At 43.3% G+C, this 27,735-nt stretch overlaps 1 protein-coding gene across 1 annotated transcript; it reads left to right on the plus strand.

Annotated features, from left to right (window-relative positions):
- The first annotated feature begins 1,281 nt into the window (after positions 1-1,281).
- Positions 1,282-27,681, plus strand: LOC139340391 (polyprenol dehydrogenase). Its single transcript, XM_070976185.1, has 7 exons — positions 1,282-1,412; positions 2,292-2,399; positions 11,347-11,415; positions 20,910-21,011; positions 21,423-21,630; positions 22,971-23,178; positions 27,374-27,681. The coding sequence occupies exons 1-7, from the start codon at positions 1,307-1,309 to the stop codon at positions 27,548-27,550; spliced, it is 978 nt and encodes a 325-aa protein (XP_070832286.1). The 5' UTR covers positions 1,282-1,306; the 3' UTR covers positions 27,551-27,681.
- The last annotated feature ends 54 nt before the right edge of the window (positions 27,682-27,735 follow it).

Genomic DNA, 27,735 nt, shown 5'->3' on the forward strand with positions numbered 1-27,735 from the left:
TACAAGGATGCTCTCATCGTTGAAGTCTGGCTTTATTTGGCTGCTCTTTGTACTTGAGATAGCTGCGCGTGTAATTAAAAAATTCCATTTATTCACAGATAGTAACTTTGTGCATATGACAAGTCTTTCAGCATCACTCCAGCACTGAAACAACTGAGAATTGCTGTTCTCAAAAGCGTCAGGGGGAATGTGTCAGTGACGAAACTTGGCTGCAGAAAATGGGGTAGACGTCTTTAACCCAGTAAAATGGTCCAAGATGTTCAGTATCAGCTGCACACATTATTCACTGGTGCTGATCCTCATAGTGTATGGCATAAAAACAAGTATGTCTGTTACTCAAGCAGTAATTAATGCTGTTATGTGTAACACATTTTTATTGGAGGTTATTTACTAAATCTAAAAAAAATGCACAGAATATATGCAAAATAGATATGTATTTGTAGACAAATCATGAAATCTTGTGCAAACAACTTGAGGCATATCATAGTTTCATGCATCAAGTTGCAGATGTTATTGGAAATCCTCTATAATTGTTTAGGGAAAACGTTGCACTGATTAAATCAGAAGAATCAGTGCTCAGATTGCAGCAAAAAGTCACGATTTTGACAGCTGAGGTCCTACTTGACTAATTATCACAGCAGCATGACTAGCCTCTAATAAGAGTAGACTGGTGTGATGGACTCAAGTGATCCCAGGAGAGGAAAACCTAACATCCAGCAGTCAGCCGAAGTGCAGCTGCTGCAGACAGGAGCCGCACTGCTCCAGAAACATGGCCTTAAAGCCTATATATCCTGGGGAATTATGGATCAAACTAGTGTGTCATGCCTCTGTTGACTCTGCCGTGTGTGACCTATGTGGCAGCAGTTAATAAGATAGTCAGTGAGCTGAAGGGAGCAATATGCTGGATCTGCAGTGAAGGATCATACGGCACATCAAGCAGCCAAGCAGCAGCGACGACTCCTCTCCATCATACACTAATAATTCCACCTCTGCAGATAAGTGATAGATGGGCTGCAGGGGATCCGTTTATTTTCAAGGTCAACTAGTCAGTGAGCTGTCGGAACAATTAGCCAAGTAGGCAATCTCGAGAAGGGCTTATTTTTAAAAGAGGATTCAATGTGAATGGGGTTTCAAAATAACCTTCTATACTGTCTTTTTGTAGAAAATTCTTACTGAAAGGTACGATAAGGAAGGGAACGAGGATGGACGACTTCATATTGGAACGCATCCCATAGACGGAACTGCACTTTTTCCCCGGAGCCGCTCCCCCTCTGCACCGCTCGCTCCTTCACGGGACAAGGCAGGGATGTTGTCTGCAATTCGGTCTTATGTGTTGCCAATTATCAGACTTTACCTGCTTGGCTTGAAGGTTCTGTTGGTTCAGCTGTTCAGCGGACCTTTCAGGTTGCCAGGTCAGTGCAAGTTCAAGTTTAGCCAGGTGTCACGTTCTGTAACGGGGCAACCTACTGGTCTTATGAGTCGTGAGCGGTGGTTCATTACAAGTTAGTGGCCACAGAAGGAGCGTGGCATTGACTTTGCTTGTAGGTTTATCTCGGAGTAGTTTCCATCTCTCTGTCAGCCGTGGGGGAATATCTAACGTTAACGTAATGCTAGCTATGCTAACGCTAGCTAACCTCAACGCTGGTTCAAAGTTTAGAAGTCGAAACAAGAGTGAATTAAAGTGTTGTGGTGTGTTTTATGAATGCCGAATTCAACAGAAGAGATTAAAGATTCGCCCTCTTCTCAAGTTAAGTCCTTCAAAGCGTCTACATTAGTCGCCAAGTGATTTGGGTTTAAATTTCCATTTTTCATAACGCAGTTTGGAGCGTATCTCGGCTACAGGTCAATCAAGGCGCTGGATTGACAGTATAGTTGAAATGAGGTACATAGCTAACAGAAAGGAGCAGTGCAACAACTGCCACAGTTATTCAATAGACTGTCACAATCATAGAAGGTGATTAAATTAGTTATCCACTTTCATCATCATATGAATGTACGCAAACCCCTGATGCAGACCAGTCCCTGTTAAAGCACTGCCATGCTTAATAGGGCTCAGGAAAACTAGAATATGGTTATTGTCTACTCATGACCCAAGAAAATAATGTTTTATATTGCAGTACTCTTTAAAACAGTATCATAGGAATTTAAAAACCTTGATGAAGTCCATCTGAGTTCGACAGGTCTAACCACAAGGACTTCTCATGTCCTGAAATAGCGGCCCATCTCGAAACAGCTTCCTTATCAAATGACATCCTCCCTGATATCTGTGTGTCCTCTTCTGCCTCTGCCAGTGATGCCCAGACAAGATGGCAAGGTTGCCATAGTGACAGGAGGAGGCAGGGGAATCGGCTATGAGGTGGTCCGCCACATGGCCAGACTGGGGGCGCATGTTATCATAGGTACAGTATCAAGCACCACACCACTGACGTGCAAACAGGACTGAAGGCCAACAAAACAATGGCTCACTCAGAAATGGATATAGGAGGCAATAATGTATACTAAGTGCAATTTTACACAGTAAGCTGGATGTTTTCGTAAGTGGTAGTGATTATTTTGGATTTGTACTGCATAAAAATAAGCTGATCACCACAGTGTCTGAGGTCAGAAGTCACCTGTCCGTGGCAGCAAACACGACAAAGCAGTCTGCCAAAGCACTTGCATGCAGATGTGACACTGATGGCAGAATGCAGTCTTGTCTCATCACAGATAATGGTGGGAATGCCTCAATCACTGCTTAACAGGCTGAGATTAGTTTCGCCTGGTTGTGCAGCAGTAATACAGTGAGAGCTGAAAAGACTTGTCGGGCTGCAGAGAGGACAGCGAACTGTCGTGTTATGACTTTTAGCATGTAACACAAAAGTGCCGTAATGAGTCTCTTTTCTTGTTGAGTGACAAGTTATTATAGGAGGGAAATTGATGACTTTTTCAAAATAACACTGGTCAGGAATACACACAGCGCTGCTCAGGACTTCACTGTGGAAAGATTGAATCATTTTATACCTTTAAACACTGTTGCCAGCAAGGTCTGTGGAAATATTAGAGGTGCATATCTCAAACTCTGGTCTATTAAAATCTATTTGCATGGCTGGATTCCAAAAGAGTCGAGTGGGAACAGTCTTTTTCAGTGTAGTGCGAGCGGGATCCATGATCCATCCGAGATACTTGGCTTCAGATCTTCTTCTAATTAAGTAATGCGCGTTGTCGAGTCAACAAAACCTTGCATCTGCAGCTCCAGTCATATTAAAGGCGTCCTCTGTGTGTGCCTGCTTAAAAGCCTGTCGCTGTCAGAGATCCTTACTTAGTATCAGGCGGTCAACAGCGCGTTCAGATGCCTCTCGACACCCCGTTGATCCGTCTTAAGGTTCGGAATAACATCAGCGCAGTTTGTTTTCATCGTTAGGAAATATGTGTGATGCTCCACTGTGAGATTAGGGAAAGACTTTTTGAGCTCTGCAGGGATTAAAAGACTGTTATCTAACTGAGTGTTAAATGCAAATTTTAGGATTATGAGAGGCTGTTTTGCATCAAACAAGGTCTGGTATTGTTCCATTAATTATTGAGTAATATTTATGGTTTGCAGATAAGTGCAATAACACAAGGTCTTACAAAGGAAATGGCTAAAATGCTTTATACCATGACTTCTTGTCCTGGATAGGACACTCTGTAAGCGGATGAAATAACATAATAACAATATAATTGATGCTGAATTAATAACCATCAAATGTTTGATACAAAAACAGATATAAACATTTACTTATTGTTAGATATTAAACATTTACAACAGTATTTCTATATATATTTGTGTGTGTGTGTGTGTGTACTGTATACTGTTGTCCATCTACAGTATTCGTCTGTCTTTCTTCCTTCTTTGAAGAGCGTACTCACCGACATGATGCACTACATCAATCATTCACTTTCCCCGCATCCCCGGAGCCACTTGCTTAAATATGTTGATCGCTACACCTCTGATGTCTTCCCTGTCTTTCTCCTTCAAGTTACGCAGTTCAAGGCTCCATCTGTGATTAACGCTTCGGCTGCTTCACACACTTCAGCGTTTTGTTGAGCCCTCTGACTCGAGGCTCTGAAGTGAATTGTTTTCTGCACGTTGAGGAATTCGTAACGAGGCCTTTTTCTGAGCAGGGAGCGTGTTTTTCTCTCCGACGGACGGATTCGTCGTCATAGCCGCGCTTGCTGCTGTCCTTCGCGGTGTAATTTTCTCATGCGCCCTCCAGACCTTTGCAGGAGGAGCCTCTTGCTGTAAGAGAGTTTTGTATTCTGGGTGTGATGTTGCTGTGTTGTTCCCAGTGAGCCAAGGCGTGGAAGTTTCTCTGTGGCAATTTAGTTTTCAATGCTGATTTATGGTGTGTGTACAAGAGTTAGCTTCACAGGTTATCTGTGGGTAATGGATCACAAATCCCTGGGATCTCACGGTTTTGAGTCACGGATTGGATGATTTTTAGATCAGCAGAAAATAAATCAGTTGACAAGAAGAGCTCGGGAAAACAACTGATGTGTGGAGCAGTGACAGGCCGATCATAATGAGCAGGATCTGCAGCTGTTCGTATGCTGATCGCTTGCATCTCCGTGGAAGAGACACAGGAGGGCCAGGATGATGTCCCGTTTAATCATCTGCATTTTGCTTTGTTCTGTTGTCCGGAGGGTTTTGCTGGGAATTTATGTTTTCCTTTTCATCTAAGATTTCTCCCAGCAGCATGCCACCACTGGCAGCTGAGCTAACTGCCATTAGCATCTCCTCAAATGTACACTCTCGTGGGGCTTGATGTCATTTCTGCTGCTCGCATTAAACTAATAGGATCCTCTCAATTCTCTGTTGGTAGTCTTCAGTTACTGGGTTTGGTTTTATCTAAACTCAATCATCAGGTCGTCAGAGTACACCACAGACTTGACTTGGAGTCGTGAAGAGAGTGTTTCACTTGTACCAGCTCATCAGGGATTTTACATTGAACATTGTGTTTAAATACCTACTTGAACAGTGTTACCAAAGTCACGAAATACAGAGAATAAAATGCAGGTGAAACATCAGGATCTGCAGGAATTGCAACTCTTAGTTGGTCAAACGAATGTTACATTTTCATTACCTACTTTTTTCCAATCAAATATGCCTTTTACTAATGCTTTTCCTCTATTTTAGTTTTTTCCCCAGAGAAAAGACAGTAGTGGTTTCAGGCATAAATTAAAAAAATATTAAATAATTAAAAATTATGCAGTTTCTTCAGCAGCAGGGGGATCGCTCATTTGACATCAAATAAGCAGAAAACTGAAGTCAATGAGTGCGATTGTTTTTTGTGCAGATCATTTACGCAACTTTAAAGAAATGGTGAAAAGCTTGCACGTCACTGCACGGCAGTCTGAAATGCAAGAATAAAAACTGCATTTTATAAAGTTGGTTTACTCCTTCAGAGTCACATTGATCAACAGAAAAATGATTGGCATCTATTTTGATCATTTGAGGCAACGGTGATGAATGCTGACAGGGGCCCCTAAAAAAAAACCAAAAAAACAACAACTGTTCCAATGCTGTGAAAATAAAAGTATTTATTGATTTGTTTGTCTTTCATAAAAGCCCTTTTCCACTGCAGGATCTAAACACCTCCAAGATGCCGGGACGTGCGCAGAACAGGAATATGTTCTCACGAGCTCGGTTTCCATGGCAAGCCTGCATTTCCCATTCAGTTCACGAGCTTCAAAACTTTGAAGAAAACTCTGCTTTATTCATTCAGTGTGTATACCGCAAAGTCAATGTCAGAGTATCCGCCGAGACGGTTTGAGCAGAACATAAATGAGACTTGAGCCCGACGTATGATGACACGCACAGGATCAATACATGAAGAACTTGATTAAGTGTCTGTTGTAGTGGCAGACAATCCGCTGAGTACTGAAGCCGATCCCGCAGGACGCGGAGTGTATCTCCATTTCAGATATCTCCGACCTGTTGAGATAATTCATGAAGTGAGAATATTTATGGTAAAGTGGATCCGTCTCTGGTAATGGAGTAGATGCATATTTCAGGTGGAGTGGCAGCATAGAGCCTCTGTGAGGAGAGTTTATGATTCGAGCTCCTGCACTCTCGAATACCTGAGCTGGATGTTAACCAGCGTGTAATTGGGCTTCAAGTGTTTTTGAGTAGATTTGGATTCAAAATGAGTCTTTTTAAGATCAGATAATAAACCTTAAATTAGTTTGAGGTTGGGAAATGTCGAAAAAAGAAAATAAGATGAGGAGAAATTAGGTTGTGTTGAATAGAGGAATGCATCAGTGTGAATAGAATGACTGGAAAGATGTGAATTACTGCGCACATGCCAGGCGTGACGTTAGGGGCCTAATGGGCCGGGGCCCACCCATTTGTACAACTGGCCCACCCTACATGACTTGTAGAATTTTCTTAACATTTATTTTTAATGATTAAAATCAGAATTTTAATAAAACCCTTAAAACAAAAATGTTTCCATTTGAAAAAAAAAAAAAGCAACACTTATTCGGCTATTATCACGTGAGGCAGTTGTTCGGCAAAAAACGGTGATTGAGAGTGGATTCTATATCGTAGGCACAGGTTGCTACAGTTAAATGAACGCATCGCTATGACACAACAGTTTCGTGCGTTTTTAGTCAGGCTTTCACCCTCTGTTTTATGTTGAAGACAGTAACACAGTGTTTCTCAGTTCCGGTCCTCAGGCCTCACTTCCCTTCATGTTTTAGATGTTTCCCTCCTCCAGCACACCTGATTCAAATGATCAGCTCGTCATCGAGCTCTGCAGCGGCCTGATAACGAGCCGCTCATTTGAATCAGGTGTGTTGGAGCAGGAAACATCTAAAACGCACAGGGCAGTGAGGCCCGAGGACCGGAACTGAGAAACACTGCAGTAACACGTCATTTTCCACCTATGTAGAAGTGGTGTATTTAGGAAATCATATCATTGCTTTTTTATATACCTGCAAATGCATTTCCCATCGAAACTAGAACTTGTAGAAAATGTAGACAATACGGAGGTAGAGCTAAATACTCCACAGACAGTTAAGGTCATGAATGAACAGCGCAGCGCACCGAGCTCTCTCTCCTGCTAAAAGTCATTGTAGCTCACCCAGCGCTGATTGCTCTGTGTCTCCCTCTCATTGCAATCAATTTAAAGAGTAATCCAGTCAAACAAAATGAATTAACATGCATTAAAATGTTTGTTTTCGTAATGAATTGACGTATTGATCCATAGCGAAACATAAGGAGATAAGCCACGTGTGCCACTTGTAATAAATACAAACTGTCGCGGTGAGATAATAAGCTACGGCATTGAAAATGTTTTTATTTGAACATCATACAACAAACATACACACACCAGTAACTTCCCACAATCATCATATTTTTCCTTTCTTCAGGCCTTTCATTTGAAATGACCTTTTTCCTTTTTTTCCCCCCTTTTTTTCCCTTGTTTTTCTTACAGTCCAGTCATAGTAATAATTGTGATTGTTAAGTACAAAAATGTGCCTCACTTCACAAAAATAATCAACGGCGAAAATGCTTTTTAAAAAAATTTTGAACAAGTCATAATCAGCTAGACGTACTAGTCGCCCTCCACAGCGTGATAGCAGTCATTTTCGTTTAAGTGAGACTACCAGTTGAAAACAGTGTTAACTTTTGTAATTAAGAGGCCCACCCAAAGTTGAAATCCTGGTGCCGTGCCTGGCACATGCATGCTATGCATGGAAACCCCAGTGCAGCCCCAAGTCCAAAAGAGGCTGTTTAAACCATCCATCCACCCATTGCCTTTTCCCAACTATCCCTTTCCGGAGTTGCGGGGGGGCTGGAGCCTATCCCACCCTGGACCAGTCGCCAGTCAATCGCAGGGCAACATACAAGACAGACAACCATTCACGCTCACACCTAAGGGCAATTTAGAGTCACCAATTAACCTAATGAGCATATTTTTGGTCACGCATGCACAGGAAGAACATGCGAACTTCACACAGAAAGGCCCCGCCTGACCCGGGGATCGAACCGACGACCTTCTTGCTGTGATGCACGCACACTACCTGCTGTCCCACCGTGCCACCCCTGTTTAAACCATGATGTGATAAATTGCTAATGCTTCTTGAGATATACTCAACTGAAAACAGTTCAAGACAATATATTTAATGTTTAACCTCATCAGTATGTGCTTATTCTGACTTTGATGGATGGGGCGAGGTTCACCACTTTGTGAACACATGATCCTATGAAGGATAGAAGGGAACGCGACGCTGTAATGCATCGGCTTTGTCGTGGCTTAAAAGTCTCTCACTTAAATATCGGAATAGGACTGCTAGTTTGCAATTTAGATATCTTAAAGAAATCAGAATTTGCATGCGTCTTGTTTCCAGTGCCAACCTCCTACAGATCATAAAACCATGAAATGTAGGAGGCTGGCTCTGGGTTTATGTAACACATTGTGATATGTGGGATTGATAAATTGGGCTCGCAGAGGACGTCGTATCTGTCCTCTAAGATCTACATTATTGCACTAACTATAGTGGAAGAAAAAGACCTCTGGAGGCCAAATTTGTCAAATGAGACTTGATGAAACTTATCAGTGAGTAGTCAGTCACACAGCTGCGATGAGTGTGTCCTGTCCCATTAAACCAGAAAGTACAGATTTATCAGATTTACAGTGGGAAATGTGCTCATCCTCTCACACCAGAAAGCCAGGTCTTGTCAGGGGTGAGAAATTGCTGCTCTCCTAGACTAAGAATGGACAGCAGGGCGCACGTAGCAGCCACAGTGACGATAACTCATATGAACCCCCCATTTAGTAGCACAAAACACACATGCCAGATGCAGAAAGAGTCCAACTGAAAAGTATATAGGAAAAAGTTTCACATTGAACTTAATTTGTATTTTTTTAAGTCCATATTTTAAAGGAGCAGTTCAGCATTTTTGAATAATGTCATGTCTGTGTATTAAAAACCTTTAGGCTAGCTTAGCATAAAGTCTTCATGGTGAACTTCACTGGCTCACTGACATCTGGCAACCCATGCTATAACCGGAGATGCTGCTGTTTGAAGAAATAGCTCCAACATCTGTGTAAGTCAGCCTAAAATGTGTTGCATTTGCAGGTTAAACAAGTTAAATGCATGAAGAAGACAGTTTTAGTTTAGCGTCTCCAGCTCTGTAGTTAACACACAGACACGAGATTAATATTGGCTTTATCACAGGTGTGAGGTAAGGTGTCATTTTCCCAGTATGACGCGTTCGTCAGGACTTTCTTGGTCTGTGTCACACTCGGTTCATCCATTTGTTCAGCTGCAGCAACGTTATTAAAGTCAATTAATTAGGTTACAATTTTAACCCCAGCCCAAAATATTTAGTAGGCAAATTAATACCTCTGGGCATGTTTTTAATCAGCGGCTATTTTAATGGAGAACTTTGATATGTGGCGTTCTCACTGACTGTTGGTCCATAAGCAGAGACGCCTGTTGAAGAGCGACTGTTTGTGCGAGAAAAAAAGAAAATCAGCGTCAGGTCGCCGTGTGTTTGTGCGTGTTTGTGCGACCCCGGCGACACGTCACCCAGCAGAGCCGCATCCTTCGGCACAGCCTGAACCGCACTGCATCAGGCTAAATGATGCTGTGCCCTTGGAAAAGGCCTGCGTGATAATCCAAGATTAGTGTGTGTGTTTGTGTGTGCGCAGAGAGGAGGGTGGGTGTGTGTGGGTGAAAAGAGAGTTCGCGCGCATGTGTGTGTTCTTACAGTACGTGTGCGTCTCTGTACCGCAAATCACTGCATTTGGGAAGCTGGAACCAGTTAATGTTTTAATGTTTTGTCAATCAGCGTTTTATTGATTGGCAAATCGCTTGATCGACCAGTTGTCAGGAGTGATTTGTCGGCAGCGAGAGTATCAGATCATCTGTCTGTGTTTCCCGGTGGCCTCTGAATGGTGCTTCCGTAAACGAGGGTCAATAAATGAGACACCAGCTTTCCTTCTCCTTCTCCTCTATTTGTCTTTCTCATATTCTCGCCGTCTGTTTCAAAGTGTTTTCTTCTCTCTCTCACAGCGGCGGCCTTCATTTGTATGCAGGCATCCTCTGTAAACACAGAGTCTGTCCTAGAGTCATAGAGTCAATGACGGTGTGTTTCACCGGGGCATCTGAGCGTGTTGAAAACCTATTAAAAAGCCGACCGCGCGGTATCTGATGTTCAAGTAACACACAGTTTTGTTGTTTCTGATCCACTGACCCATTGTTTAACACGCATGTTAATTCATAAAAACGTGGATATTCAGGGGATGTTGTCAGGAATTTATTGATCCAGGACTCCTGTTGTAAAGTTAGTGCTCTTTATCTTACTAGAGGGGAAATCCACAGTCGCACTTTGATATTTGGTGTAGATTTTTGTCAGTGTTGCTTGAATCATGGTGTCGTTTAGCCATCGGGCTCACTTTTTGTAAGAGCTGCAACTCTTAGATTAAAAATCAATGATTTTGATTATTAATCATCCATCCATCCATTATCTATACCGCCTATCCCTTTCGGGGTTGCGGGGGGCTGGAGCCTATCCCAGCTACAATGGGCGAGAGGCGGGTACACCCTGAGCCGGTCGCCAGCCGATTGCAGGGCCACATGCAAAGACAGACAAACATTCACACTCACACCTACGGACAATTTAGAGTCATCAATTAACCTAATGAGCATGTTTTTGGTCTGTGGGAGGAAGCCGGAGTACCCGGAGAGAACCCACGCATGCACGGGAAGAACATGCAAACTTCACACAGAAAGGCCCCGCCTGACCCGGGGATCGAACCGGCAACCTTCTTGCTGTGAGGCACGCGCACTACCTGCTGCCCCACCGTGCAGCCCGATTATTAATCATTGTTTCCATTAATCATTTTGGATCAAAAATGTGAATGTTTTCTAGTTTCTTTACTCCTCTGCAACAGTAAACTGAACATCTTTGGTTTGTGGCTAAAACAAGACATTTGAGGACGTTTTTATGGACCAAACAACTGATCGATTAAGCAAAAAAAAAGACTGATTAATCGTCAGTGAAAGCAGTCGCTAGTGGCAGCCCTACTTTTTGTTTTATATCTTATGCATATTTGATGGTATAATTAATTGTATTTTTAAAATACTGTGCAGTCTTTGAAGCCAGGGGAGCAGCTCATCCTCAAGGGCTAAATGGTTGTATCAAGTCCTCTTTCCATTTGAAAGTATTTCTTGGAAATACGTTTTCACAAGATGAAAGAACACAGGAAATAAAGGAGAATCAGTATTATTTTATTTGAGGCCTGTAAGGGCTTGTAAGGCATTGTATTAATCTGTGTGTGTGTGTGTGTGCGTGTGCGTGTGTGTGTCCTCTTTCAGGTGGGAGGGATGAGCAGGAGGGTCTGGCAGCCGTCAGAAGGATCTGTGAGGACTACAAAGAGGCCAAAGGTAACATGCGAACATGTCGGAGGACGCACGCACACGCGCAGGCGCACATGTGTGTAGTTGTTTTCGTGTGCCAGTGTTGGAGATAAAGGGCAGAGCTGCAGCAGTGCGTCTCCGGTTTTACAGTCGGGTGTACAAACACACACGGCTTCCATGCTGGCTTTACAATGTCAGGCGTGTTGATGCGCCGCGAGGAAGAGGAGGGTGCAAGGGAAAAGGCCACGAGAAGAAGAAAAGGTGGGGTAAGTCGAGAAAACTGCGAGAGAGGAGGACATGGAGGGAGGCAGAGGGGTGGAGGAGAACATGATGAATGAGCAAATATAGGACAATAAAGGAGGGAAAAAGAAAGACGAGGTGGAGTTAAAAAGGAGGCGCAGAGGAGGTGATGGAAATGGGAGGAGACAAACGATGCAGCGAAGAGATTTATTACTTCATTGACTGAATCTTACAGTGTTCTCTGTTACTCCCATGTTGAGAAATTGACTCGGCTGACCTTGGCAGCGCCATAAATTCCACCATAGTCTCATGACTAAAAAGCCTCGTGAGTTACTCTCTCGGTAAAAAACAGCCTTGAGTCTGGAGCACCGCGCAGGGCTTGTTGGCGGCTGTTTACCTCGGGGGATGTTCAGGGATTTGTACTAATGCAAAAATCAGCAGCTGTTTAATTATTGATGGTTCAGATTTTAAAGGAAAAATGAAATTTGCTCTCATGACACTCCGGCACAGTCTCGCTAAATATTTCCCCCACTTTTTAACAGAGTGCACACCTGTGGTCAGACATATTTATAGAAGCGGCGTCTAAACCTCGAGGCGCAGTTGTTCCGTGACAGGCTGTTCACACATACAGACTCAAAAGCAGGGAGGCTGTCATTCATTATGAATGGGACCAGGCATTACGTGTTGTCACGATACCAGAAGTTTAAACTGGGATGCGACAGCGAAAAGGAAAGAAAGAATGCACACAGTGTTGGTAGAGAAGAAGCCATTGAACGCTTACAAACAGAAATGGCCGAGGACCAGTTGATCTTCTTCCCCGTTCTCTCCTCTGTGCAGCTTCGCTTGAAGTCTGATTGTAAATCTGTCCAAGTATCGATACTTTTGACAACTTTAAAAGGCACCCAGTGGCACTACAGAGGAAAGTTTAGAAGAGCTCAACTTTATGCAGATGCACTCCGACACAATCGCACTCGTTTCGCTGCACGCAGAAAGAGAAGCGCGGAGTCTTTCCATTTCCTTTGGGTGCCGTTGTTGTTTCAATGTTGTGATAACAAAAGACAGCGAAAAAGGCTGTTCTGGAGTCAGCAGAGCAAACTGTACAACAAGAAATAAACAACTTCTGTGTGCGGTGCATCAGAACAGAGCTGCATGCTCAGCATTACGCTCAGGTTCACGAGAGGCCAGAGAGTTCCCGCTTTGCATCTGTATGTGCAAACGCAGTGTGACGTTGATTGACTGATACCTGAGAGCTTGATGAAGCAGCCTCAGCTTTGTCCTTTTCATTTTCAAACTGTCCAAATAGCAATCTGCCATTAGCAATTTCAGCTTTACGAGTGCTGCGCTAACCTCATGAGTGCTATCGGCAAGCTGCCGCCGCTGCTGTGTTCGTCCCAACAGGAGGTGTTTTAACAAGCGATGTTATCATCCGTGAGTCCATTTTAGCATGACAAATGACCAGACTGTCAAGATTCACGGCAGCGAGAAGCAGATACACCCAAGTTAACACAATGGTTTGTTCAAAACTGTCAATATTTCAGGACAGCCAGATGGTGCAGTGTTTGAAATCTGGATTTAGGAGACAAACAGTGGGGAGTTAAAACATTGCTCTTATTGGTAGATCAGTTTGGACTTACACAAAGGTGACCAAGCTCAGTTAAACTACATTTAACTACCCTACAAATCAAAACAAATACCAAGAATACGTATTGCTTTCTTGAATTTTGTTAAGTTAAACTTAATTGTTCATAGCTCGCAGAGTAATAAAGATCCTGTGCACGTTACTTGCACGAAGACTAGTTCTTTCGATGTGTATTTAATTTCTCCTAAACACACATTTTCCCTCTCTTGTAATTGAAAATGAGTCAATTGTCAAGAGGAAGCACGGTTCATTAACTCACGCTTTGCTGAATTAGAAAGGTAAAAAGAAGTGAAATCTGACCTTCTGCCTGACGATTAGCGCTAATTTCATGACCTTGTGTGAACATGCTGTTTCCTTGTTGCTGATTCGTTATTGCCGGGCCAATAAAACTCATTCATCATCGGATAACAGCAAACTGTGCTGAGTACAGCTTCCACGTGATGCTGAATGAAGCGCTACCTGTTGGGAAGCGAGCTGCGGTTCGTCCTGCTCGGCCTCGCGGTGGAGAGCAGCAGAGAGCCGGCTGGCTGGGTCCCTGCTTGTGTGTAAGTGGCTGTCAGGTACAAAGACAGCGGCCATGTAGCTGGTGTCATTGAAGTCGATTTCCCTGGACGGGGCCGTGGTGGAATTGATTACTTCTTTTGTAATTGGCAGGCACTGAGGCATAGGGGACAAGGGGGGTGTCTGTAGCCAGATGCTTGTGCACTGAATGAGAATGTGTTGATGTGTGTGCGTGTTTGAATGAGACGGTAATGGATTCTCATTAGTATGTGAGGCAGGAGCTTTAAACATCTCTCTCCAAACGCCCTTTGGCATCCTTCCTAGTGTTTGCACGTTTGTCTGTTGTGAGAAATGGGAGACAGCTGATAATATACATGTGGGCTGCAGAGGTGGTTCTCAGACTGGGGATCTGTGGACAGTTGCACACCTGCAGGGGATTTCAAGGTGTCAACAACGAGCGAGAATCTAGTTTCACAGAAAGTGTGATGGTTTATTTTACAGAATAGAGAAGACAGAGTTCACTGGAGCTGACTCCGAACACGAGGGAACGCTCGGTCTTATGCTCTTAATTGTGAACATTAATGAATGATCATGCTAATGGAGAACTTGCCACCTCCGCTGTAGAGATTTGGGAAATGCAGCCCCAGCAAAACTTTATTTATTGGGGTAAGCAGCATGAGCCTCCAAAGCTCTCCATACAAAATTAAATTTTTAATAAATAATTTGGAACTCTTATCTCTGAGCCTTCCTGAAAGCAAACACTGAAATTAGCTGCCTGAATGAGCTCACCGAATGGGGATCTGCTTCCAGGTAAACTAAAACAAAACCAGCTGCCCGTTCATCTGCACACGGCTGTTTGTTGACATGTTTTCCTTTAAAGGAATGCTTTGACTCTTTTGGGGAGTGCACTTAATGACCCTTCTTGCCAAGAATTCGACGAGGAGAATGACACCACTGAAGCATCTGTCTGTTAGACATGAAGCATGTCCCTCAACTTCATATTGAAACGGTATTAAAGGGTGTTTTTGTGTTGTACTGTTCTGCACACACGTATGTTTTGATATATTGTATGTATGTGTGTATTTTTGTATGTGAAGGTGCGTTTGGTCTCATCTGATATCATGGTGTCGCTGGTGCAGTCCCTAGAAAATGTCAAATACAATCCTGTGGAAATATGCTAATGACGGTAGACTGCAAGTGGGCTTTAGTCAATGAGGCTTAAAGCATTTTACTTTAAATTATAAACACACACACACACATACACACACACAGGCAGATAAAGGGTATTTCTGTATTTTTGCCACAGGCAGCGCTGTCTGTCCACTAACTTTAGTCACGGTGCACTTGAAAGCAACACTTTGTGCCTCAAACCATAGGCCTAGATTAACAGTGTGAAGCAACGGAACCTGTGTGTGTGTGTGTGCGTGCGTACGCGCATGTGTGTTTATCTGCTTAACACACGTAACATTTCCTCGCTTAGGTAACCCAGCTGCTCCCCCCCTACAAAACTGCTGTTATTTTGCCTAAGCCCTTTCACTCCAATTAACATCATTTTTAGTCGCCTTTGTCTTTATTCAGTCATAAAAGTAATTGAACCAGTTTATAGAAGCATAACTTTGTTGGAATATGTTCTTTTATGACTTTGTGTGCATGTGTGAAACGAGGTGTTGCATATAGTTTCTGAGTGTGTGCATACGACATATGTATGATGTGTTCATGGTCATGGCTTTGGAGAGTGTCATGCCTTTGACACTACAAGCTGGAGCTGACTGGGGCACATCAGGTGAATGAAAATGTGTGTGGAGGAGCCAACGCTGGCACGATGCCCAGACCTAATATTCATGGATATCACTGCATTGTTTATCAGTTAGCTCAAAGTGAAACTATTTATACTTTTTTTTCTGTGTCACCTCATAATAAATGGCTTCAGAGGGAACAGTCCATTCATCCTGTTTGAGTTTTCTCACTTTATTCAGACAGTGTTGAACAGGGGAAGAGAGGCGAGGTGAGGGGGAGGTGACCCAGCATATGGCTTAAGATTCAGGAGTATTTTTGACTTGCCGCTCGCCTTTTACTGTGAAAACTGATCATCCAAACGCATCTGAAGACGGCCACTCACATTTGACCTTGTGTCCGTGGTACAAACATCGATGTGAGGTCCTTGGCAGTAAAGTTTTTGCCAAAAATCAAGGTGTTCACAGTCAGTTTTTAAGCATGTGGGTAATGAAAGATCTGCAGCCTTTTGGCAAGCAGAAGGGAAATTTGATGTGTTTCACCAGCGATGCATTTTAATATCAGATTCAGGTGTAATCCAGCTTAATCATATCTACTGTAGACACAATCAGGACACAAGATTCATGTTAAAGCCAGGTGGAAAGAGGGGATTTACGGTTTTAAGAGAAGCGGGCGGTCTTCTCTTATCATTTCTAAAATTGTATTTATTTTTTAAAGTTATTCATTTTTGCGAAGAAATGCAAATTGAGCAGAAGAAGATACTGCAGCATGAAATTGGACTCTCGTACTTGAGCTATGAGTATGAGGCGTCGGCATTAGCCGACTTACATATTAATTACCTGCTGTTGTAGATGTAGGATGCAGGATGTAGACTGTGCTCGTATTTGTTGGGATATTCCAGGCGGTCTGTGTTTAAGTGCAGCAGGGGATGTGAAAGTGGGATTTTGGTGGATGTGTACTGTTGCGTACTGAAGCCTGGCTGGACAAACTACTCCAGGGTGCATTTGTCCCTCTTCACAAAATCTTATCACAGTTGGACCGAGCGAGATGAAACAGGTTTCATGCTGCAAAAGAGGCACAACATGTTTCAGTTCACTGCCTGAGCTGCTATCTCAGCGGCAATATTTAGCTCAAATAGATTCAACTTTGAGAACTGCTGGATGACTTTCTGTTGCATTTTTCAGGCTAAAACATTAGTGCACACACGAAAAATCCTAATGAAACTCAGTCTGAATTCAACGAATAAACACATTTAGTTTTATTCGTAGAGTTCAAATGCAAGAAGAGCTAAACGTCATTCTTAAAACGAATAAACCAACACCTATTTGGTTGATATTTCCTACAGTGTGCAGTGAAAAAAACATGATTTATGACATATAAAAATATATGAGATACCAAAAAAACAAAAACAGTTTGATTCATGCTCCCTGGAGTGCACAAAAAACATGCTTTAGAAAAAGAAGTGAATAAAATCATTCATTCGTTCTTTCCCTCTTCTCTTGTTAGCAGAATTATTTCACCTCAAAGCTGAACAACCTCTAGAAGCCCAGTATCAATTAAATTAATTTTGAGTCATTTTTTATTTTTCAGTGGCTCTTGCGGTGCTGCGGTGGCTCTGATTGTGCGCTGATGTGGCAGGAGCCATTTCTAATCACATTTAGAGTTCAAAACGACACTGACGCACCGCTTTTCCATCCACACAGAGCATCGAGTGGAGATGCAAAGACAGCTGTTTGTGAGGTAGAGGAAGTGGAAAAGTGGGAGAGGAGGACGATGGTCCACAAGCTCTGAAGCTCAGTTAGAAATCGTTAGTCGTCCATGAAACAATCCTTTGACTTCTGCCCACTTCAAGACTTCACAAGTCATAAATGTGACATGGTGCATTCAAGTGTCTTTGTATGGAAGTAATACCAAAAAGCACACTGCGGCAAAAAATCACTTGTGTTGTAGGCAACAGTGAAGCAGGATGGGGAAACAGCAACCAAAATGGCAGCTCCACCTTTCACCTGGAGCAAACATTTTGATTTGTCGTAGTTAAAAATTAACGACGGCTCTGTTCTGTTTAAGTGTCCCAGTGAGCCGTGACGGCGTGACAGTGAGCCAGCGCGCACAATACCAGGACCCTGAGACTGAAGCAGCGAAGTGGAACTCAGCCGTCATTCATTTTATTATTTATACCTGAGTTCTTCCTACATGTCAGAATGTCTGTCTTTAATAACATGATTAATGAACGCTAACAAGGAAAACGTCAAAGAAGTTGCCCTTTAACAGGAACATGCCACAAATTTTACTTTATTCTAACTAAATAATAAGACGGGCATCAATGAATTTTCTTTATTTTAATGATGCAGACTTGTTACCAGTGATCATCTCAGTGCACATGCACATTGCTTGTCAGTTTAGATAACTGCACCATGTCATTGAACTGTAGATGGAATAATTACAGAGCATGCTGTTATCGTACATGAATAATAATAATAAAACTGGTTTTTAGGCCGTTTAAAATTAGGGACCGACAATTCATTAAGTTAATGTCTAATTTAAAAATGAGAAATTTTGTTAAAATAACAGATAAGACGGCTAAGTTATGCAAATGCTGAAAATATGGACATAGCGTGCTCGTAACTCGTGCAAAATGAAGACCCGTATGAGGAAGATTTTATGCTTCTTGACTTTTTTTACTCTCCATCACTGAAAAATAAGAAAACCGTAACCTGGCGTGCCATACCAAATGTCTGCCTGTCTCTGTTTTATTAAACCACTTTAACACTTATATTAAAAGACTCAAACCCACTTTGCTCTTACATTAAGTCAAAATTGAGTCGCAGCTCACAGCTGAACTCAACGAGCAGCTCAAACAGTAATGCTGATAAATTAGAAAAGGGACGAGGGACGGAGGAAAGGATCCGGCGGGCCTGAAACGTGTGTCTCCAAAGGCACTTCCTGTTGTCAGTTTCATATAATGCCTCTGGAACAAAAACACAGCCCGTGTGCGTTTGACTGTTGAGTCGAGGAAGCCGAGCTTTATGGAGGATCCTGGGGTCTTAATTGAGGGCTGGCAGCAGCCGGACCGTGCCCGATCGATGGCATTTCGCTCCCACCGGGCTTTCTTGATATGACTGGCCTATCTGAAAGGACCCGGCCCCAGGGGAGCCAGCTCAAGACGACAGGAGAGGGCTGACTGGCAGAGGACACACGTGCGCACGTGCACACACACACACCTGTTCTCCGGCTAACAAACAGTTGGTTGCTGGCAAACAATCCAAATGCACACACTGAGATATACTCATGCGTACGGTCAATCAAATGAACAAACTGGCTTTGTCTGCCTCTGTCTTTCTTTTCCTTTCTCCTGCTCTCTCTCTCTTGCACGCACACACACACAGACACACACTCTCAGCAGGAGGTGAGTGGCATGGCTTGGAGATAAGGCCGCTATCAGACCTTCATCGCGGACGGCTGCACTCTCATCTGTCACAGCGGCCTTTTTCGATATCAGCTCCATCAACCCTCCTTCCTCCCACTCCTCTCTCAGTCCTTGCTCTGTCTTTGTTTTATTATGTTTGACCCTCTGCAGCCTGACTGGAGTTGTTAGCTGCTAGATAGAAACAATGCATTATTTCTTGATGTTTGTCTCCTTTGTGTACGATGGCAGTGCACTCGTGTTTTAGTGCTTTGGCAGCAGCTGTTTAGCCCAAAAGGATTTGTCAAATACTAAAGGAGTCAGGTGGGAGTTTGAGGCCAATATTATGACAATATTATTAAAAACTGTGGATGAGGCAGCTTGAGGCATATATATCAGCATGGCTGACCTCCCAGTTCCTCATTTTCCGTTCTCACTGCTCTCTCTGATGCTGCGATATAGAGATTAAGCCCCGTCACCTGCACATCCGGAGTATGTTAGAGAGGAAAACAATGCCACCGCCTTGTATTATAACTCTACGGCTTCCCCTGCCAGCCTGAGGCGACACGTAAAAAACAAACACGTCAGCTTGTTGCAGTTGCAAACAAACAAACTGAAGTACGGCGCAAGGGAACGTCGTTCAGTTAATATGTTTTATATTGTTGATATTTGTCTTCATCGATGTTTTCGATGCAATTTAGTTTAGAAATTTTACAAACAAGAAAACAAAACAAATGTTACAAGTAGGACATGCAGTTTTTCCATTAGAGAAGGAAATGAAATCAAAGCCTGCAGCAGACACGGCGAGGAGGATTTAGGGCGGAGGTACAATTTAAAGCATTTCTTGAAGAGACAAGATTTCAATTTGCCTTTCAAGATGAGGAATGACAGTCCTGTGGATTGGGAAGGTCATTCGATCGACGGAGGGCCTGTTGGGAAAAGAGATGAACATTTACTTTTATTCATCGCAACAGTAAATAAAAGGAGCAGGCAGACAGGGCTGAAAACAAAGTCTGTACACAAAGCTGCGGGCTGGCCAGAAATAAGCATGAAACATCCAACTGAAATTAAATTAACCCACCAATTTTTAAGTAGGTTTGACTCTGATATCCCTCCAGTTGCAGATTTTTTTTGCTTAATTCTAACAAACCGCTCAGATTTGTTAAAGGTTAAAGGGGCACAAGAGGGTCGAAGGGGACCACATGTCGAATCTTGGCAAAAAGACCAAAGATTTAACCTCAGGCTGCCAAGAGACGCATCAAGTGCTGGTGAGAGTTCACTCGGAGTTCTCTGAGAACTGCACACATGCAGTAGATGAATATAGGCTGAACTGGAGTCTAATCTGTGTGTGCATTCTGAATTATTAAAAGAAGCTTGCTAAGATTTTCTCTGTTGACCAGCAGCGGTGCATAAAGGGGAGCATCATGCCTGAACAACAGGATTGACTTCTTCATTTAGAGGTTCTCTAAAAACTTTTCTACATCACTTCTGAGCTGGGACGCCTTGCTCTGGATTTGAGTTTACTCAGTCTGTAGTCATGTGAGCGCGGGGATAGACATGCATGACGCCGCAATCACAAAACTATAACTCTAAATAGATCGCAAAATGTGTGTCTGTCGAGGTATTTAAGTATACTCCGGTGTCGAGCGTCCCCAGAGTAAATTCTCTGCATACACACACTTACACTTAAGCACACAGAGTCACTGTCACGCTCTGATGGTACCAGCTGCTGGGCATTGCTTTCTTACCTGTGTCTTATCATACATTAGACTTGATATAACAGTGTGTTAAGCTTTGATGGCGCTCGGGAAGAAGAATTAGGTTTGATATAATGTGCCGGAGCTGCAGAAGCGTAGCGCTGCCAGTATTGTAGTGTAAGAACCCACCGAGCCTGCTGTAAGAGATGATTAATACACTCTTTGATGTCTTACCGCTTGCAGAAATAATCCGTTTACAATGGCTCTGATGTGTGTGCTTCTGTGTGTGTGTGTGTGTCCTTTCCAGTGGAGTTCACAAAACTGGACCTCGCCTCTTTGCAGTCCGTGCGTCAGTTTGTCCAGAGCTTCAAGGAGCGGGACCTGCCGCTGCACGTCCTGGTCAATAATGGTGAGTGACGGAGGTGTCATGCTCTTGCCGTGTGCCGGCTGTGTGCTGTGTACGTAGAGCGAAATCCTCTGCAGAGCAGTGCAGTTTAGACCCGTCACCACTTTAAAGGCTCACGCTTCAGCATTTTTGAAAGTACTAGAAGATCAGCGATGTTCTTTGCATGCGCTACGTCAGGCTGACTCATCAGTGTTTCCCAGCTTTTATGTCCTCATGTACCTCCGCAGCCTCCTCAGATGAGCCCCTTCATCGACACCACTCGTCATCCTCCACATGTGTTCGATTGCTGATTTTAAGTCTGATGTGATGCCATTTAACACTATTAATGACCATGCATGCACCAAGTTTGCAAACTTCAAACTCTGAAATGTATTTTTCTGTGCTTTAAATGTCCGTGTTTGTGCGTGTCTCCAGCGGGCGTCATGCTGGTTCCTGAGGGCCGCACTGAGGATGGATTTGAGCAGCACTTTGGCGTGAACTACCTAGGCCACTTCCTGTTGACCTGGCTCCTCCTGGACACACTGAAGGATTCTGGAAAATGTGGTCGCTTCTCCCGTGTGGTCAACGTCTCCTCCTCTGCCCACCGCCTCGGCGAGATCCGACTAAATGACCCAAATAGCTGGTAGGTTCACACTCATGCACACTTCAGCAATCACAACCACGTCAAATGAAGCAAAGCTGGATGAAGAACATTAAATCAGTACGGAAAGTTTCCAGTTTGTTTGAAGTGGGATCATTTCTGTTAGTAATGATGATAAGATTTTACTCATCAGGTTAATGGATGAGGTCTGGGAACATGGTGACATCAGTTTGATGGTCAAACAGCATGTAACCAATAGAGCAAGCTACTAGCTGCAGCATTAGCTGCTCTGGGTTTCTTTTTGTTAGAGCATTTCAAGCCCCAACATTCACACTCACCTGCTCTGCCTCTGTGCTGGCATCTCCTGCACAAGTGCACAAAGTCTGATTTTCTGTTGGCATCAGGTGGGCAACCGTTGGCTCAGTCTCATTCCAGCTTGCCGCACTGCTGTCCAGAAGCGTTAGCGGCCTGAATATCTTCATGGTGTTGTGGCGTTACCCCGACCAGTATCAAAACAGGGGAAAGCTGTGACCAGATTTCACTTCACAAGCTGGCATTTTTAGTTGTGAAGTCCTTAATGTAACTGGCACCTTCTGTACAGGAAATGAAAGTTACAGTTGCAGCAGCAGCAGCAGCAGCAGTTTAGACTTGCACATACGGACGTCAGCATTGTCAACAAGAGGGAAGAAAAATATTAGCTGTGTGTCAACATCATTATCCTCAAGTGTGCATTAAATAATCTACTTGTTGTCTTGTGTCACAGGTGTGCATTTCAGTGGGACAAGCTTTGTGACATCAGTATGATATCATAAGGAGTCTGTGCATTAAACAATAATCAACAGATTTTAAACATTTCAATGACATAAAAGCAAAGTTAAAATGACTTCACTATCAGGCACACATGTGCACAAACAGCAGCAAAAAACTGCATGTGTGCACCTGCAAACCTGCGCTGCTGTTGCTGTTACTTTGACTGCAGATAGATGGCACAAATTAAACTGGAAGCGCAGGTCCTGCAGATCTTTGTGAACTGCTGGCACTGCGGCTCTGCAGTGGAATGATGCTGTCTGGGCCTGGTTTCAGATGCGTCACATCAATGACACTGTGTGTCCTTGTTTACCAAATGTGCCCGTTGAGCCAGAGGATTCAGAGAAGCCTTGTTAAGTTTCCACTGTAAAATGAATTTGTCCTTGTTCAGCAGGACAAGTTTCTCTTACATGGAAAAATGTTACCAACTGAGGCAACAGTTGGAATGAACTGAACAAAACTGAAAGAAGCAGCTGCTGACCTGTCTTTAATCCTTGGTATATTAAAAAAAAAATACATTTCATGTTTTTTTTAAGTAAAGGTCTAACAGTGTTTCTTGCTTTCTTTCTTTTCAGCCATTGTTATTCAGCCCATGCAGCTTATTGTCACAGTAAGCTGGCACAGCTGTTATTTAGTTCCCACCTGCACCAGGAGCTGCAGCATGGAGGTTACCCACTGAGCTCATGTGCCGTGGATCCTGGCATGGTTGATACCGCTCTCTATCGCCACCTCTGGACGCCTCTCTGCTTGGCACAGAGCGCCATTGCTCGCCTGCTTTTCAGGGTAAAACACTGTTCTGACTTTCATGTTCTTTCATTCAGACAGAAACCAGGCTTGATTTATGTCATCCAGCAATGGAGATGATAGAAGTATTGAACTACACTGCCAATCATCCTGCCAGTCATCCTTTCCACCATCTCTGATCAGTAATTTGATTGTATAATCTAATTAACTGAATGCTTTCTTTCCCAAGTGGTTTCACTGCTCCATAGTACACTATCACACAGGATGTGTACTGCAAATGAAAAAAAATCCATATTTCTGTATTTTATCACTGAGATTTTCCCTCTCAACTCACGGTATTTTGTCTCTCACGCTTGATTCAGTTACTTTATGGTTACAGGAACATTTGAAGGGCGCTGAGGCCTTAATCTTGGTTACTTTGATTTTTTTCCTTAGTCCCTTAAACTGCAGTTTCTTCTGTTGTTGCCCTTGCTAGGTTTCTGTTGGCTAAATGACTGGAAAATAAATGCTAGTATTTAAGTTTGTTATCTTAAAGGTTTGCAAACCAAAATATCTACACTTCAAATCTTTTGCAGTCATAAAGCACAATCCAAGAGCCAGAAGAGCTCATGTTTTAATTTCAAACCTTAACAACTGAACCAAACTGCTTCCTCCCTCACTATGCTAAGTTGAAATTGTGGATATCTGCTGCAAAATTGTCCAGTAAATGATGAATATTAGCATGTTTTCCTACCAACAGTCATACAAAGCACTCTTTCTAAAAGTCAGCAGCTGTGCAGTTTGCATGTTCTACTCCTGGAAAGGATCTGTTGCCACCTTAAAGTAATTCACAGTGACCTGAAACAACACCCTCAAGTGCAGACATTGTTCAGGTTTTTTTTATACAAGATGAAACGCACGAGACTCGTGCACGTGCGCACGCACACACACGATCCATCCACATCGCTGAAAATGGAAGTGCTGCAAGGCAGGCTGTTCACTGTGTGTTACATTTTAAAACACTTCTTGCATGGCTTAAAGCGCTGGCCGCAGGCGGCTGTTAATGTCCCTGGGATTTAATGGAAGGAGACTTGTGTGCGTGTTTGAGCCCAAAACTACAGTTGTCACAGGCATTTGCCTCCGAGCGCAACCTTTGGGATGATTCTGTCCCACATACACAAACACATTAATCACACAAACTCATGCATGTAATCATTAACATACACACACACACACGAACTGTGATTCTCGCCTTTCCCAACACCTTTTTATCTCACGCCATAACATTTAGATGCATGCAGAGCCAAAGGCTAAAAGGTCATTAGAAAGAGAAAGAAGACTTTATTAATCCTAAATTACAAAAACAAGGGTAGTCGAGGTGTCTTGAACTGGAAACTCAACCTTACTAAAATTAGGATCATATTCTAAATTTAAATATAATGTATTTAATGTTAGTGCACTGTACACTGTAATCTGTCTAATATGCTTGTGCACTGTGCAAGTTTGCAATCTGCTACAGAATATATTGATGATTTTTGTGTTCAGGGTGATCCAGTGGAATTGCATAAATGAGTGTTTAGAATAACTAACAGGTATGTGGTGGGAGTGTATATTAGACTGTGCTTCTTATAGCAACAATAACACCTCATATGGGATTTAATACTGACTGTGGAAGCACGTGGGCGACCCGTCATTTATTTTATGTTAATGAAAATCTTTTATTTTATCTGGATGTGGCTGTGCTCACACGCAACAGTTTTTTTTATTTGAACACTGAGGGAAAATAAAAAAATAATAAAGTAGATGCAAGGCACTCGCAATCAATGTTCGGAGGAAGTAGTCTTTGTGAATAGTTTCAAAATAATGCTGTTTTGCCAGTTCAGTCAGATACAGCAGAGCAACAGGTGAGCTGGAATGAGCGACCCATTATTTTATTTTTAGAGACAACTTGAGACATACACAGGACAGATCCACGGTCATGGAGGGGGGGGCGGTTGGTAGAGTGAGGGGTGTGAAGGTGGAGACACCGCGAGCTCCATCCTCCAGCCTGGCACCCTCACAAAAAGGTCAAAGAGTGCAGAGCGGTACCCTTTACATCAGAACAGATCATCAGCAGGCTCAAACACAGCAGCCGACAAGCTTTCAGAGGTACGCACGCTGTTCTGCTCCTGAACAGCTGCTGCTGATCGTCCCACTGATATCAAATCATCTTTGAACCAGCTCTCCAGGTTGAAACTATTTGGGTTTCTCAGTTTCCAATAAGCAAGTCGGGTCCACAGAGAAACTTGCTAGCTGTTGCATCACCCATGATGTTATGGACGTCATTTAAATTGTACTGCATTTTCAGTTCATTAATTTCAGTAATATTGCCACCAGAAAGCAATTAATGCTGAGTCAGAATAAAAATCGTTTTCCCTCCAGCTGTAAAAAGTGGGTTCTTCCAAATTGGACAAGAAGGCAAAGAAAGGACGTATATGAGCTTTGTCCCAGGAATGTAGAATTAAGTGGTTGATAGTATTTCTGTTATGTAGGGAGGTATGACGTGGAGCCAAGTGAAATGTCTTTCTTATTTTCTGCAGTTGTCTTTTGCTCCAACCATCCCCAACTACCCGCCACACATTGCTCTTTATTCTGGGATGGATGCTGACTTGATGCCGCTCTTGACATTATATGAAAAAGTCCTCTCATGTTAAGAGCGGTGAGGCGGCCAGCGATGAAGCCCACTTGATCTGTATGGATTAAAGATGAAACCAGTCTCTCAAGACGCGTTGCAAACACTTTATAATCAATATTTAACAGACTCAGTGGGTGAAAATGAATCATCTGCAAATGGTCTTTGCCTGCTTTCAGCCACAGAGAAATCACAGCCGCACTCGTACTGCACACCACTGACTGACTGATCATTATATAGTAAAGTGAGGAAGAGGATCGATACACCAGATACCACGTTTAAGTCCCCATCGAGCCATACGATATCTCCGGTAAACTTGGAAAAGGCGCCGCACAAGGTTGACATAAAGGCCGTGTGTTTCATTAAGAAGCAACTTTTTTTCAAAATAAGATACTTCCACCCTTGAAAATTTATTATCTGGGACAGAAAAGGCTTGACCTGCCAATCTTTGCTTTAATTTCTGTGATTCAGGCTCATTCAAGTGGGTTTCTTGAAGCACCGCCTGCCAAGGACTATAAGTGTGAGATTATTTTTATAGCGCTTTACCCCATTTTCATTCCATGATATCATTTTAATAGTGTTGGAGCTCATTTAAAACACTGACTTTGTGACCTGCTTAGGTTAATACGGGTCAAGATATCTCAGCAGTGAAGGGAAAGGAAGGGAAACACTCACAAAAGCAAAACACTCAAGACGCGTAAGAATGCCACTGAGCAAAAAAACGTGACGCCACGTGACCAGAAGGGTAAACTGTGGGATCGATAGCCCCTTTAAGGCGACCAGACAAGATTTTAATCAAGAGAACAAGACAATCAGTGGACAAAGGGTCCGACACTATACTTTCACCACCGCAGAGTCATAAGCAATCAAGTGTAATGAGCGATGAAAGCAGTGCCCTGCTGTCATGGAGGGGCTTTAGCGCTTCCTCGAACACTTTTTGTGAGAAGAAAATGAAGCAGAACATTTCCATGTGTGAACAGACCTTTAAACTACAGACAGCAGCATGAATAATGAAGTGCAAGCTGTGTTTTCCTGTATCGTCGCTCGCACTGAAACATTTAGCCCTGCAAGCAAAATAATAATTCATTCAGAGGAACAATTAAAATTCATGTTTGGATATATTGTGGAGTACTACAATGCACACACACACACACACAGACACACACACTGATTCACGCACAAAGCATGCGAGCGGACTGTTGACGCTCGCAGGATGTGATCCCCCCTCTGCTCTGAAACCTGCTCCTGGTCTCACAGCTGACACTGAGATCATTGTTAAAATGCATCAACACTTGCACTCACACACACTTATGTATGCACACACACACACATGCACACACACCCTGAGCCGCCTTTTCACTGATGCTAACATACAGTGACATCAGCCCCCCTCTGGCATTCAGACACGCACACACACACACGCACGGATGCATTGTTTGTTTGTTGCAGTGATAACTTGTTGTTGAACTTGTCATCCTGCAGTCACTTCACATCCGTTTGTTTATCTTTTGTATGCGTTTGTGTTTATTTTATTTGGCTGTGTGTACATTTATGCTGTATTTATATGTTTTTTTTTGTCCTCAGACTCCCGCAGAGGGCGCTGCCACTGTGCTGTACGCCGCTCTGTCACCGGCCCTGGAGGGGGAGCGCGGAGGAGGCTACTGGGCTAATGGGCGCAGGGAGATGACAACACCGACCTTTGACCCCCAGCTGCAGCGGCGCCTTTGGGAAACCAGCCTTCGGTTGCTGGACCTGCAGTAGCGTGGGACTCAAGGACGACTGACTGGACTAAACCTCGAAGTAAACAGTCGGGCGAACCAGCCACCTTCTCCTTCTCCCTTTTTCCGTATCTTTTTTTCCGTCCGCACCTCACCTTGAGGTGTCCGTCGCCATTTACGTTGACAATCTCACAATCCGCCGCCGGCCTGTGATTGGTTAAATGGAGA

The sequence above is a fragment of the Chaetodon trifascialis genome, chromosome 12, assembly GCF_039877785.1.
Source record: "Chaetodon trifascialis isolate fChaTrf1 chromosome 12, fChaTrf1.hap1, whole genome shotgun sequence".
Taxonomy (NCBI): Eukaryota; Metazoa; Chordata; class Actinopteri; order Chaetodontiformes; family Chaetodontidae; genus Chaetodon; species Chaetodon trifascialis.